The sequence below is a fragment of the Leptosomus discolor genome, chromosome 4 (assembly GCF_034619465.1).
Source record: "Leptosomus discolor isolate bLepDis1 chromosome 4, bLepDis1.hap2, whole genome shotgun sequence".
Lineage (NCBI taxonomy): Eukaryota > Metazoa > Chordata > Aves > Leptosomiformes > Leptosomidae > Leptosomus > Leptosomus discolor.
The window spans coordinates 52,514,255-52,530,514 of NC_141394.1; the positions used below are offsets into that span (position 1 = coordinate 52,514,255).

Sequence of the window (16,260 nt, forward strand, 5' to 3'; positions counted from 1 at the left end):
TGTTCATGTTCCTATCCACCCTGGGATAAGGCCTTTCATGCTGCATTCCCACATATCCCTTTGCCTTTTGGGACATTCCAATATCCATTTTGTCTCTCCCTGTTCTGAAGCTGCATTGCCCAGCCACAATTTGGATAATGTCCTACTGTGGCATTTCCAGAAGTGTTAGTTTTGTTGGTCGTTGTACACTTAACATCTGAAATGCTTGGGTCTATCACTTCTAGAACTCGCAAGTTAGTATTGCTCAAGTCCATAAATTTTGGATTTATCCATAAATTATTCCAATCTGTTTCAAAAGGAATCGGGATCCCTATCAAAGGCCACCCTTTTGCACTTTGTTCTGGGAGGTAAGTGCAAATCCAGCAATCAGTTTTATCAAGTACGTGTGTAATGTTTTGGACTAGCATCAAATGGAGATTTTGGTCCCCATAAGTCTGTCCAAGTTGACTCATGACTACCGTAATCGTCACAGCCAAACCATAAAACTTAATCATGTTTTACTTTAAATTCAAGAGCATTTAGTAAATTTTAAAGTAAGTGGCGATTTCTGCTCTGCTGTCCATGGACCTGTAGCTCTTTTAACTCTGGAACAGTGTATCCAAGGTCCTTTTTCTGACACCTTCAGGGCAGTTTAAGTAGTCAACAAGACCTGGAACGGCTCTTGACACTTAGCTCTTAGCGGTTCGTCCTTCCATGTCTTGACATAGACCCAGTCTCCTGGTTGGAACGGATGGGCTGGGACATCCAATCCACTTGGACGATGTAGGACCACTTGATTATGGAGCTTCTAAGGAGTCTTGCCCAAAGCCAGCAGGTGTTGTCTGAGGTCTTGGCTTTCCTGTAGGAATAAATTACCAGCAACAAAAGGCAACTGATAAGGTCACCCATACATTAACTCATATGGGCTCACATAATTCTCTCCTGGTTATATTCTTATTCTCAACAAGGCTATTGGTAAAGCTTGTAGTCAAGTTAAAGAAGTTTCTTGACATATTTTACTCAATTGCAATTTAAGGGTCTGATTCATATGTTCTACCTTTCCACTAGCTTGAGGTCTCTAAGGGGTATGCAGATCCCACTGAATTCCCAAATATTCTCCTACCCTTTCAACAACTTCTGCAACAAAATGGGGACCCCTATCTGAAGACATACCTACCGGTATGCCAAACCAGGGTATTATTTGGTTTAGTATTTGTTTCACTACTTCACGAGCCATACTGGTGCAACAGAGGGAGGCCTCTGACCATCCACTGAATGTGTCCACCAAGACCAGTAGATATTTATAACCTCCTATTCTTGGTAGTTCAGTAAAGTCTATTTGCTAATATTCCCCTGGAGTTATTCCTGGTTTTGTTATTCCTAAGATTACCCTCTTCCCTGTGTTAGGATTATTTGTTTTACAGATTTCACATTTTCAACTACTGATTTTACACTCTCTGTCATATGCCTCCTAATTAAAGTCTTCCTTAAATGTTTGACCAGGCTTTCTGTTCCCCAATGACTGTCTTCACATTCTTTTGCAGCTACCTCTCATTAAACTAGGGGTGATTATTATTTGCCTTTAAGGAGTTATTGCCCAACCATCTTTTTGTTCCTTGCTCTCAAATCACTGACAAATTTTCTGTCATGTTCTTCATAGTGCAGGGTTTGTCTAATATTCTTGGTGCCTTTTCAGGAATCAAGGCTCAAATTTCAGTTTTAGCTACTTCTTTTGCTGCTTTGATTTCCCTGTACAGCAGCATCATTGTCCCCTTTCTGATGAGCTTTACAATGCATGACTGCCACTTGTGAGGGTAACTGGATAGCTTCCAATAGTTTCACAGTTTGGCCTGCATGTTTTATTTCACTTCCTTGAGATGTCAGAAGTCATGTTTCTTTCCAAATAGCCCCATGGGCATGTATCACACTAAAAGCATATTTTGAATCTGTCCATACATTTACTTTCTTTCCTTGACTTAATTCCACTGCCCTGGTCAAGGCTATAAGTTCAGCTTTCTGTGCAGAAACATTTGAAGGCAACGCCTTTGCGTCTATAATGGCATTTGTTGTAACAACGGCATACCCTGTTTTCCATATTCCATTCTGTACGAAGCTGCTTCCATCAGTATGTAAGTCCCAGTCTGCATCCAATAGTGGTTGCTCTTTTAAATCCTTCCTGCTGGAACAAACTTCATTGATAGTTTGAGTTTGCGGACAATTGTGTTCAAGAACACCTTCTAGAGTTGAAGAAGATAAAAATATAGCTGGGTTAACAATGGCAGTTGTTCTCAGGTTCACATCATCATGTTCTAGTAAGGCAAGCTGATATTTTAACATTCGGCTCAGAGACAGCCAATGTCCCACCTTTTGTTCCAATACTGCCAGCACTGAATGGGGAGCATATATAGTCATTTTCTGACCCAAAGTCAGTTTCCAGGCCTCAGTAATCAATGTCACAGTCACAGCCACTGCTCTCAAACATCCCGGCCATCCTTGGCTACCAGTGTCTAATTGTTTGGAAAAGTAAGCAACAGCTCCCTGTTGAGGCCCTAAAAATTGGGTCAGAACTCCAAGGGCTACTCCTTGCCTCTTGTGTGTGAATAACTCAAAGGCCTTGGTCGGGTCAGGTAATCCCAAAACCAGAACTCTCACTAAAGAATTCCTGAGCCGCTTGAATGCAGCTCTGCGTGTGTCATCCCATTGTAAAACATTCTTCTCTACAGTTTTCAACAATTGACACAACCCCCTCACTAACAGTCCATAATTAGAAATGCAAAGGCGACACCATCCGACCATTCCCAGAAAGGCATGCAGCTCGTTCAGGGAGCTTGCAGATAGCTTCTTTCCTCTCTTGGCTCAAATTTCCGTGTCCTCGATAAATTTCGAATCCTGGAACAGTCTCTTTGGCTATCTGTGCCTTTTCCTTTGAAACTCGATAGCCTCTCAGTCCAAGAAAATTCAACAAATCAATCATCATCGGGACACATTCTTCCCGAGTGTCTGTTGCTATTAATAGATCACCAATGCAACACTGCAACAATGTCCCTTTTGAATAAGTCTTTCTCCATTGTGCTAATTCTTTTGCCAATTGATTTCCAAAAATGGTGGGGCTATTTTTAACACCTTGCGGGAGCGCGGCCAGTTTCGGGGCTTTCCCACTCAAAGGAAATAATTCCTGGTTCTCTCGACTCAAGGGAATACAAATGAGAGCATCTTTTAAATCAATCACTGTAAACCACTGCAACTTTTCATGTAATGTTGTTAACAAAGTATATGGATTTCCCACTATAGGATGTATATCTTCTACTATTCTATTAATTGCTCTTAAATCTTGTACCAATCGGTAATTTTTCCCATTAGCTTTCTTTACTGGAAATATAGGGGTGTTATACTTTGATTCACACTCTATTAGTAATCCAAACATGAGAAACTGGTTCACCAGAGGTTCGAGCCCTCTTTTTTCCTCTGTTTTGATGGGCTATTGTTTCAATCTTACCAGCTTGATTCCTTGTTTCAATTGGATTTTTACTGGTTCCACTGCGATCACCCCGGTATTCCACTTGCCCACATGACAGGAATCACAGTGTCCTCTACTTCACCTGGAATATTAGAAATTGTATTATCAATAAAGTAAACTGCAGCTTCTTCCAGTTTTGAGGGAGTCACATTAATAGATATTTCCCCTTTCTCAAACCTAATTTCTGCTTCTAATTTTTCCAACAAGTCCCTTCCTAACAATGCCCTAGGTGAATTTGGCAAGTACAAAAATTGGTGTGCTACCCAATGTTTTCCTAATTTAAACCTAATTGGTCTAAAGAACGGATGGGTTTCCCTGGCCCCTGCTGCACAAATAACTGTTACCATTTTTTGACTGAGTGGTTCTTCTAAAGCAGAACAAGATGCTCCAGTGTCAACTAAAAATTCCACCTCCTTTTTCCCCAGGTGGGCTGTAATCAGAGGCTTCGCTGGGGAAGAGGTCTCCCATCCCCTTCATGCTGTTTCTATATTCATTAAAGGGGCTTTAGAGAAGGTTTTCACTCTCAGCTGGGGGCAATTCCTTTTCCAATGTTCTGTCTATTTACAGTACGCACATTGTTCCCTCATTCAGTCCCGTTCTCCTGTTTCCTCTTTAACACGTTCTCTTCCTTTGTTACCTCCACATAACCTGCTTTGGGGAGTTTGCACTAGAGCAATGGTGGTCCGATTAAGGTAAGCCTCCCAGGCTACATCCAATATTTTACCTAAATCATATTGGTCATTCCCTTTTAGCTTTTGCACCTTCTTCCTTATATCCTCCACAGATTGCCCTTTTATGAGGAGCCCTAATTCTCTCTTTCCTTCCTTTGAATCTGGGTCAAGAGTAGTAAATTTATGCATTGCTTCCTTCAGCCTTTCAACAAAGCTAGATGGCGATTCATTTACATCTTGTTTAATTTCATAAAGCTTAGACCAATTCACTGCCTTAGGAACTGCATTCTTAATGCCAAATAAAATCCACTTTTGATATTGCTTTAAAGCTTGTCAGTCCTGGTCTCAATTAGGATCCCAGCCAGGATCAACCAAAGGCACACGTAAATTTACATTTCCTGGCAGGCTTCCTGCTGTTACACGCTGTTCCACCGCACTCCTAGCAGTGCGAATAACCCTATCTCTATCAACACTTTCAAGTATGTGGTGCATCATAGCCTGTATATCTTGCCAGTCAGGATCCTGAGTGCGAATCATGGTTTCAAATGCACTCACAACGTGATCAGGATTTTCTCTATAATTTCCTGCAGTATGCTTCCAAGTACCCCAGTCATTGATAGTAAAAGGGACTTTTATCATCACTGGACCATCATTTCCCACAGCTGGTCCAAGAGGCGCAATTATCATCTTCCCCCTTGTTCGTCCAGCTACCGGACTAAACCCTTCTGCTCCCCTGAACTCAGTTTCTTGCTCTCGATCAACACCACTCACAACTCCCGCCGCATTATCCCTCTGTCTAGGAGCTATCATCAAGTCCAAATCCTCCTCTGGATCTTTCAAACGTTTAGTACATAATTGCTCTATGCTACACAAAGAACACCAGCGCCTAAGCGACTTTTTACTGTCTTTTTCCAAGGACAACACTAGAGGATCTTGTGGTGTAGTATTAAAACCACAATCTTCTTGTCACTCTAGGTGATTTCTCAAAGTAAAGTACATATCCGCATAAGCCACTTCATCCTATTTTCCTTCACGCCCTAAAAAAACCATTAATTGTAACAGAGTATTGTAATTAAGCGTGCCGTTTAAAGGCCATTTCTCTCCTGATTCCAGCTTATATAAGGGCCACTATTGACTACAGTATTTTATCAAAGTCTCCCAAGTAACTGAGCCACCCGGGGCCCCACCAATTTGTTTCCAACGTCACAAAATGCAACCCAATGGGGACTTTTTCAAAATTCCCCCTTTGGAGGCAGTGGTATCCATGATCCTGACCTCTGTTATGGTTTACATTTATATATGTAAATACAATGTTCAGACAACCAAACAAACGTCTATCCACTGCACAGGACATCTCCTGCAACTAATACAGATAGGCAAACAAATTTTAGGAATGCCTTTTAAAATAGTAAAAAAATCAGGACCCTTACTTGTCTCCCAAGTCGATGTGGGGATCTGTGGTTCCTCCTCAGGAAAACTTCCCGACGCTGAAGTGAAGGTCCCAAAGATTCCCCAGATCCACGGAAAACACAGCAGAGGGTCCCTGTTCTGGCGCCAAAATGCTAACGAAATATTGGATCAATAACTCTCTCAGACCAATTTGTAGGTATTAGAAAGCACGGTATTCTTTTACTGCAGCGCTAGGCGCCCATGCAAATTGCTTCGCAAAGGTAAGCGTGCCCCAAAGTAGGGAGTGGCATTCTATATACAGTGAAATGATACATATTCATTATTTTCCCTGAAAAGTGATTAACATATGCATTGTTTTTTTCCTGGACCTCATGAATACGTTTACATGTCCCTCCCACATGAGCATTTATGTTGAGTGGTGGTCTCAAGGGGTCCTCTGGTGGTCATTGATAGTCTTCTTCACCGTGTCTGCTGGCTGACCTCAGTACTCACACATGCTCACAGAGGTCTTCTAGCTGGCTTGCACACCATCTTTGCTCATTAGGGTAGTTTGTTGTAGTCCCGCTCCGTTAATCTCCACAGACAAGGTCTTATTTGTCATATTTATTACCTCCCTATCTTCAAGTTTCCTTCACTTCACAGTAGTGCCATCCTCCCGCAATCCTCCAGCTGTGTTTGTGTAATTCTAGTAATTGCTTCAAGGTCTTATTCTAGTCTCATTATCTACTTCACTCTTTTAGCTTACAATGGTTTGAATTGACCTCAGCATTACTACTCCTACGTTTGCAAGCTTGGATGAGCAGCTGAACTTCAGAAGGTAGCTGGGAAAACGGATGGCCTCCTGGATGAAAACCAGCTCAAGAAGTCCTTTTCCCCTCCTTATCCACTTGTTTTCACGCGGCAGTTTGCTGTGTCTCCAGTTGAACTGGTGCTATTTATTTGTGAACTGAGGATCCAATTTTATGTGACCTCTGGCCAGAACTAATATGGCCTTCTGCCACAAAGCACTTATTATATGGCATTGTATTAAATAAGGTTATTTGTTTAAGTTTCTTACCCTACGCTTTACACCCCGCAGCCGACAGCTCCTGCTCAAGCAGGCAGGGGGATGAGCAGGCCGTGGCTGGAGGCCGAGCCGGGGAAGCAGGGCTGCTGCCTTGTCACAGCCCGCACCACGGCACGGCCCGGATTGAAACCGTTTGATGTTTTTGTTGATATTTGGGGTTTTTCTGGTTTGGTTTTGTTTCGTTGTTGTTGTTGGGTGTTCTTCTTCTGAAACGTTTCTAAACGGATGGGGTTTGCCAGCACCGCCAGGGCCAACGGCCGGCCCCGCCGCCGCCCTTACAGCCGGTGAGGGTGAGGGCGCCCTGCCCCAACAGCCGCCGCCGGGCCAGACTGGAGCGGCCCCGTGAGGAGAGGCACTGCCCCGGGGGGGAGCCGTACAGGTGGGCGCTGAGGGTCACTCCAGGCCCGAGCCCTCCCGCTGGGCCTGCAGCGGAGCCCGAGGGCGATGAGGGCGGTGAGGCAGGCGCGGCAAGGAAATGGGGGAGGCTGCAGCGGGGCAGCGGCTGGAGCCGAGGAAGGTGCTGGGTGCTGCGACAGCCGTGTGGTGCCGCCCGAGGGAGCCGCCGCGCCGGCTGGGCGGGCGGAGAGGCAAGGCGGGGCGGCGGGCGGGGGGCAGGAGCAAAGCCGGCCGCCGCGGAGGGTCCCCTCGGCGCGGGAGGCCCGCTGCAAGGGCCCCGCAGGGCGCGGGGAGCCGGCGTCGCCGCCCCGGGCCTCCGTCGCCTTCCCAACCCCTGCGGGGTCACTGAGAATTTATTTCACGTCATTCGCCAAAAAAACCCAAAACTGCACATCAAGTTTATGAGAAGTGTTATTTACACTTAAGGATTGAAGTTAGCCGGCGTGTGGGTTCCCAGACTCGATACATGCATCACCCTTGGCAAAGCTGGTGGCAATTAACGTTGTCCTCGGCAGCGATGAGAATTGTTACCACAAGTTTTTTCACTGGGGATTGTGGCCGGCTAGTAGAGTAATACTGCTTTGGTAGTCGACCTTCGCACTCTGAAACCAATTTATGTTGGATTGCTGTTGCCACTGCTTGGCCCCTTTACACTCTTAACATCAAACATCTTCTGAAGTTTTTGATCTAATTTTAATTTATTTTCCTTTATTTCATATGTGCATATTACGGCAACATTGAACTAATCACTTAACACTGACTTTTAAAACATTGATTTAATTCCATCTGTTAAAAAAATGTTAAAAGATTGCTAGCTTCTGATCTGTTCCTTGAGACTAGAGTTCAGATTTATCAGACACACTGTTTTCTGTTACGTTTACTGTGATCTAGGATGCTTGCTCGAGTTTTGGTTTTTTTGCTTTTACATTTTGTAGAATGTATCTAGAAAATGTCCAGGGTACAACTGGTTACACAAACCTGTTGAATGGTGCAAGCATTAAACAGAAATAGTATAAAATACACCATCGAAGTAAAATACTATGGAAAGATTTTAAGCAGGACCTAAATTTACGGAAAACCACAAAATGTCAACATCTTTCCTGGCGAAAACCGGCCAGAGCTTATATTCTAAGTTACCAGCTTTCCAAGCCTGTTTCAGTAGTCCTTTTCGTTGCATGGTTTTGAAATTACTTGTTATGATGATTATTTTTATTATGTTTTTTAATGCCTCGTAATTCTTCATAGTCCTGCTAGAGAGAAAGATTTGCATTCTGTGAAGTGGGGAAATCATACACTTATGTGGAGACCAAAGTGCACGTGTGTTACTCTTGATTCTTCAGTGATTCCCTTGGAGGAACAGTCCTCTTAAGTTCTGTGGATTTTTTGATACCCTGGCTGTACCTAAATCAAAATTCTGCTTTGGTGAAGGGGTGAGAACTTAGAGTAAGACTGAGTGTAAGATTTTTTTGTGTAAATAAACCCTGAGGAATTACACTATAGCAAAATCTTGATTTGGGTTTTTCCTATTCCAGAGCCATTAGTGACCATCTAATTCATTAGGTTATATATGGAGCTTCTCTTTTATTTTTTCCAATGGATTGTATCCATTACTTTTCGATCAAAGAAGGAGAAAACATCACTTACTCTTGATTCCTTATCGATGTTTTCATATGTGGATAAAGTTAGTTTGCTAGTATTTTTTAAAGACTTGGTGATGAAATAACCATGTTCTTAGCAGTAGAATGTTACAGAAAACAATTTTCCAAATATTATAGTTATTTACAGTGGAGTTGTCATCTCTAGTCCAAAATCGGAATATTGGAGCTTTGCAGAAGGAATCAGTTAAAGTATTCGGGTATGAAATCTCTTCTTTATCTTGGCAATAGGGCACTAGACATTCGCAAAGCCAGAGAGCTCCACTGGTAGTGAATATTGGTAGCAGTGCCCTCGCCTGCAGACTGCTGAGCCCATGCAATAGAAGCATTGGAGGCACTGTCATGAACTACTGCCACTTCCTTTCCACTCCAAACCCTGCCAAGCCCAGCTTCCTTCCTCATGCCAGAGAAACTGGCAGAGGTAAGAGTCTTCTTGCAAACCCACTGTACTTAACATCCTTGTGAGTGATGCCATGATTTTATCTACTCTTTTTGTGGATTTCCCAAGTATATTTTCATCTAAAATGCAGTGCAGTTCTTTTACCTTTGTGAAATTCCTTGAGGCATGTGTCACAATTGATCTTCACTGGAATTCGTTTCACTCATGCTAAATTCTGTACAAGAGCCTTGTTGAACAAAAATGAGGTAGCTGGCAGCTGGAAAGGCTGATGTAGTGCTCATGGGCATGGTAGTAATCCAATTGAAATCCTGGATGTCTCAGGTAAAATTTTTGTAACGTACTTTTTGTTCATTTGATGCTTCATTGTTATGGAATTATGAATATCACTGAATATTTCTGATGTGCATGTATTTATACAGAGATTTCTTTATCGAAGTTTTCAAACACATCATTGTTTCAGGGCCAAAAATACCACACTTTTTGATTAACAACCGGTTTTAAAATCTGCTTTGCTACTTCTAATCCATGTTCAAGGCCTCCCAATGTGTTGCTATTCTACCATTCCAACAGCAGTCCAGTTACAAGAAACAGATTCTTTTAAGGTGATAGTTTCAGTAGAAATGCAGTCTTATGAATGACATGGAGTTCCTTTATCTTAACCATTTAATTAACATTACCACAAAAATAGACTTAACACCTACAGAAGTCCTGTGTTATAAATGTAGTGTATGAAGTAGCTTATGTTGACACATTAATATTAATCATTCATTTAAAATAAGAAGGTCTTTTTCTTGGGATTCTAGGCATGCTTTTACATATTTATTCACGGTGTCAATACCTTATTCTTAGTAGTAACATAAAAGTACTGATACAAAAATCTTGTCTGTATAAGGCTGTATTTCTTTAAGTGTATTAGAGTAACCAATGTATAGTTTTGAGTTGCTGGAGTAGGTTTCCCTATGTCCTTTAGACAATTTTTTAGCTGATATTTTGGAGACTGATTATTTTATCTATACTTACGTTTTGAATTTTCTTTCTCTCTTATTTTCTTGCTGTTTTCTGTTCAGAAGTGAAAAATGACAAATGAAAATTCACGACAGAGAATGGTCCATGAAGGTATTGCAGCCTCTAATGGTTTCCTTTTGTTACATCCTGAATATGTGCCAAAATGAAAAAGGGCTTGTTTCGGTTTAAAAAAGGGCACACAAAACTGATTTGTTGATTTAGTTTTGTTTCATAATATTAACACAGGATCCAGGTGAAGATACTGAATGGAATGACATACTGAGACATTTTGGAATTCTTCCTCCAAAAGAAAAAACAAAAAATGAAATTGAAAAAATGGTTTTGCACTTGCAGAAAGAAGCAGAAGGCAAGTATAATTAAAAATACATGCCATTAGTATAACAAAATTTGAAAAGTGAGGGTATTTTCAATAATGATTGAAAATATAACAATAATTATATTTTAATTTTAATTATTTTCACTTGGTTAATTTAGAAAGGATTCTGAATTAAACACAGTTATTGACAAACATTAAGGCATGTAACATGTACAGATAAGTAATTTTCATAATTTCATAAAGGAACTAGTCAGTATAAGCAAGATTCACATTCTGAACAATTGGTACTGATACACCCCTGTATTTCTGTATTTTCCTGTATAGTTATAGTTAAATAAATTTCATTTTTTCCTCTCTCTCTTACCCAGCGTTATGCCAAAATCGACTAATTTCTGAAATTAGTACATCTTTTTCTTGCATTAGTTCCATGCCTGTGCAATACTTATCATACTTTTAAAATGTTTACAGACACTTTGGAGAACAAAAGCTGATTAAATTTTGTTTGTTGTTTCTAGTGAAGCCATATGAAAGAATGAATCTTGAGGAGTTAAAGGAAGCTGAAGATTACTTTGATGAGGCTGATATAGAAAAGCTATTGAAATGTACAGGTATGCTAAGTTATTTGTATCCAGATTAACAGTGCACGTGTCACTATTGTACATGTACATGCTCCTGAAAAATAAACTCAGAATCCTTTGAATAGTAATGTCTGCTGACACAACTGCCTTTTTTCACCTTCTGCTCCTTTGCCAGCAGATAGACAGCACTCATGTCGCTGTCCTACTTCTTCCTCGTTACCAGTGGCAAAGAGAAGCAGTTTACACCGTGTTTTACTTCGAAGTTTTGTTAGAACAAAATTATTTTGTCTGGAAGCTGGATATTTAAAAGAAAAAGTATAGAATGGGCCACAGGGGTAACCACTGTTACACATCTTCAGTTCAGATGAAGATAGATTGTGCTCCTGTTATGTTTAGAGGTGGTGTATGTTTGAAGTGTTGTATACTCAACATTTATCCAACTTACACAAGTAGGGTTCATTCTCTGTTTGCCTGATGAAACTGTACCCCGCACCCTGCCACTCGGAAGATACTTTCTGCCAGTCTTTAGGGGTTAGAGCAATGATGATTAATGTTCAAAGAAAGAAGTTCTGTATCCCGTTTTCTCTCTTCTCTTCCAGATGGTGTTTTCTGTGGATTCCAAGCCAGGAAGAAATGGACAGTTGGTTGCAGGTATCCCTTTTCTATCACCTTGCACAAAAATGTTAGGAAAAACAAGGTCGCAACATACATGGCCCCAACTTTGTCAAAGATGCTGAGTTTGTGCGTATGGAGTGCGTGCCACCTATAGCAGGATGGCGTGCCATTAAAGACAAAAACTCTTTCAGTGCTGGAATTAAACGGTTTAGTATTTTTAATTGATAATTAAATAATTAATTGGAGTATTATGAGCAAAATACATCTTTGCCTTTTGGATAGCACTCATTTCTGGTACAGTAGTCTTTCTAAATATATTACTGAAATAAAAATGCAATGTAAACTTTATTATGAATTACAGTTTCAGTATGTCATACACTGCAGTTTCTATGCTGGAATGGTGGTAGCTGCTAAACTTGTGTATTTTTGAAAGACATTTATTAAATCAGCTGTGGACCCCTAATACACAACTATTGTGTTTATTCTGTTTCTTATCCAAGATCAATTTTAGTGGCTTTTCTGTTTCTTACTTCATGAAATTCTTCATTTGAAGTTTATATTGAAGGAAGGCTCAGGGGAGATTAATCAATGTCTATAAATGTCTGATTGGAGGGTATAAAGCAGACAGAGCCAGGCTGTTTCCAGTGGTGCCCAGAGACAGGACCAGAGGCAGAGGGCACAAACTGAAACACAGGAGGTTCCCTCTGAACATCAGGACACCCTTTTTTACTGTGAGGGTGGCTGAACACTGGCACAGGTTGCCCAGGGAGGTTGTGGAGTCTCCATCCTCAGAGATCTTCAGAAGCCGTCTGGACACGTTGCTGGGCAGCCTGCTCAAGGCTGACCCTGCTCGAGCAGGGGGGTTGAATCAGATAACCTCCAGAGGTGCCATCCAACCTCAGCCATGCTGTGATTGCCTAATTCTGTGATATACCACATACTGTTCCTAGGCATAACTGTAGGAGTACACCCATCATTTTACTTAGAATACCATGCAGAGTCAATGTTTTATGAATTCAGATTCAGAAAACTTTGGCATCTTGTACGGCTAATGTAATCAAAATATTTCCTCTGACTAGATTCTACCTGCGCTTACTGCTTTTGCATTGTTAAAATGACTAAAATAATTCTAGTGCCAACACTGTATCTAGTGCTGTATTCTCATAGGAAGATAATAATTCACAGAAGTTGTGAACCTAAATTATCATGCATTGTTGCTAGAGTAGAATAAATTTGCACATATATTATTTAATCTTTTTTTGGAAAAGGCACTTCTATAGTGTCTTTCAGTTAGTAAAATTAGTAGCTGCTTTTAGTTCAACAAATCTCAGGAAGGCGTTTTCCTTTTCTACCTTGCAAGTATTTTCATAGCTGAAGACTGCCATCTACTGGTTTTATATTCCAATTTTCATTAATTATTTTTAAATTGTCTGATAAATATTAGTAGAAGTACTGGTAGTTCTTCTTCAAACTAATCTTATTTTTAGAATCATAAAAACAATTAGTATCTGCTTTATTTTTTTTCTTGCTTTTTCTCAAATGATAAACCCTTGTGCAACATGTTTGTTACTCAGGTTTCCCAAATCTGAAACTGATGAACTAAGAAAACACACTTTAATGTTATCTTGTTGAATAAAGATTAGCATAGAAGCCTTTCTAGCTCTGAAAATATGTTAGAAGACCTTGAGCTGAAGGGGTACTCAACGCATTTTTAAAGTAATTGAGAGAAATGCACTAGATAATATTTTAGAATGAATTTAAAATGTTCCAAAGATGCTTATTGTTATTATTAGTTTTTAATTAGGCAGCAACGCTTTCGAGAATGGAAATGTCTTCAGAGGAGGCAAAAGTATGGGGAGCTAAGGGAAAATTGTGGAGGCAGTATGTAAAGGAAGTTACAAACACTCCAGAGGATGTTTGGGTCATAATTCATCTTTATTGGTCAAGGTAATTGCATTCTTGTTTGAGATGTGGGATACTTCAATACAGAAAATTGAGATGGTAATTAAAAAGCAATACCAAGAAAAATTAAATACAATAGACTAATGAAATAGCAATTGTTTGGAGGCAATGGAATCATAGAGCATGGGACCTGCTTGATTTGTTAATTCACTTTATGATAGTTAATCACTTGAATTTTGTTCAATTATATGAATTATTTCTTTTGCTGTGTGTGCTTACCACCACGTACTTAATCTCACTGAGATTTCTGAATTTTGCTGAGAAAGTGGTGTTCCCTGTGTTAAGGAAGGTTCGTTTGCAGGTTCATTTCTCAGCAGGAGTGCTCTAACAGGGTGATTCTACCTTTATTTCCCCTTTGACTTGAACAAATCAAAAGTCTGACAGGAAAAGTCTCAGCTATGAAAACCGAGGACACTAGGGAATTTGTTAGTTTGTTGGTTCCCCCGTAAATTCTGTAATGGTAGCAGAAGTTGTGACAGGATCCAGCAGAAATGTCAAAGGACTCCCATGATTAGTTCAGCATATGTTAGCAACTCTTACTAGATGTTTTTCAAAAGCACTGAGAATTAGTATGGAATATTGAATGCATTTTTTAGATTCAGACCAGCTTTCTGCTTTCCTTCTTTTTAAGCCTGTTGGGAGGAAGCTGCTTTGATTCTTCTCAATTTTGAGAAATTTGGTGTTACTTCCAGGAGCAATAGGAATAGGACAAATTAAATCAAATTGTTCAAATTACAGTAATTTAAGTTTACAGGTCTGAAGAAAGAAAATAGCAACTTCTCTTGCTTTTCATTGGTTTTGCTTACTGGAGAACCAATTCTGTACTGTACCGTTGCATAAATACGAGCCTGTGAGGAAACTCCTAATTCCTTAGGAATGAATCCGAGATCTCCCGTCTCCTACGGCTAGTAACAAACCTGTCGTGGGCCGCGAGAGGGTGCTGCTGGAACTCATTGAGGGTCCATAGGCTAAACCGGCTGCTTTAACTTCAGTCGGTTACAACAAAGATCCATGTTTCTAAAAGGCTGATGGGCTGGACGGGAACAAAAAAAAAAACCCGACCGTTGTTTTTTTGTGGGTGTTTTAGGGTTTTTTTCTGAGGTTTATATAGTGATTGTATTGCAAATAGTAGCAATGAAAGTAATGACCAGGCCTATGGTGGCAGTATGGCTATACAAAGGTTTCCCTGACATTACATTTTACTAAAAGAATGAAGAAGTAATTCAATGTTAAACTGAAAGCCAGTTCAAATAAATTAAAGTAAAAAGTATATTACAGGTTAAAAAATATCATTTAAACTACAATAAATGGACAAAACGAGCTTTAAAATCTTAGTGGAGAACAAAATTGAGGCACAATGCCTGAAGTCTGATAGCTTTACTGACATATTTTATTTATAGACTGCGCCTATTAGGTATTTTTACTTGTACAGCTCTTTAAATCCCAATGATGTCAGAGGCAGCTCAATAAAACTTGTGATGCAATTCTTATAACAAATTAAAATAGGAGCAAACTATAGGAAGAGATACATTTATTCTTCAAAGGCTTTATTTTTAATAACTGTAGTTATTTTACAAATTATTTACACTGGAAGTGTCATCATACTTTCTTATTCTTTTCTAGCATCCCAAAGTGTTTACTGGTTAACAAACATCTCGGCCTGCTAGCCAGAGTTTCCAGAAGTCAAGTTTCTCAAAGCCATTGTAAACAGCTGCATTCCCAATTACCATGACAAATGTTTACCCACAATACTCCTATGTAAAACTGGTGAAATGAAAAGCAGGTTCACTGGAGTAGCTGAATGTGGGGGAATATATCTTAAAGTGGAATGTATGAGAAATATTTTTAAGTAATTCATGTTATAGAAAATTTTACATTGTTTGTAACCATCAGATCTAAAGATCACTACTGAAAGGTGGAAAAGATTTTTGATTATTTTTGTAGAAAAAAAGGCTACAAAAAGCAAAGATTTATTTAATTCCGTGGCAAGAATATCGGGTAAGCATGGGTATTTTGCAATTTCACAGTTAGATATTTTACTGAGATAAAGCTGGGTGGTCACAAGGATGGCTCTGTTTTTTGTTGTCGGGATGGATCCTGGTCTTTAATAAAAGTCCTTTTCCTCTTAAGTGAGAATTTATTGCAATTATCAGAACAAATTGTAATTTGTTTTTACAGAGCTCGAATGGAAACTAGCAGAAGTTGGAGCAATAGACACTGACTTAGAAGGAAACCTCAGAAAGGAGTTGAGTATGATGACACTGTCGGTGCAAAATATTTCTGCTCATGAAGACACCAAAACAAAAAGCAGTGATGTGATGAAACCATGGATTACCTGAGAAAATTTTAATGCAGATCATCTGTTCTGACATAAATTAGATCATATACAGTTTTTTACTCCCTTGGTAAGCCTGAAACAGTTAAAAAATTTTCACTTTTATATTTTTTGATTTGTGGAAGAAAATTGATGTAGTAAATGAAAGGCATACTTACCTTTAGATACATATAGATGACTGTCATTGACACTGAGAGTCTGGATTCTCCATTTCATATAAAATCAGCCTAAATGGAATGAGAAGGGGAGGGTATTAGCTGGTGGCCTCTAATCCATACCTTCTTCCTCCTTTTTTCCAGGAGGGCTGCAAGATACTCTTTTAATTCTCAGTGAA

The 16,260-nt window shown here is 39.9% G+C and overlaps 1 protein-coding gene across 1 annotated transcript; it reads left to right on the forward strand.

Annotated features, from left to right (window-relative positions):
• Nucleotides 1-9,379: 9,379 nt before the first annotated feature.
• Nucleotides 9,380-15,930, forward strand: PDCL2 (phosducin like 2). Its single transcript, XM_009959217.2, is given in 9 exon segments — nucleotides 9,380-9,415; nucleotides 10,346-10,466; nucleotides 10,952-11,025; nucleotides 11,028-11,044; nucleotides 13,434-13,504; nucleotides 13,507-13,576; nucleotides 15,215-15,262; nucleotides 15,264-15,421; nucleotides 15,770-15,930. Coding segments are annotated over 9 exon segments (756 nt in total).
• The last annotated feature ends 330 nt before the right edge of the window (nucleotides 15,931-16,260 follow it).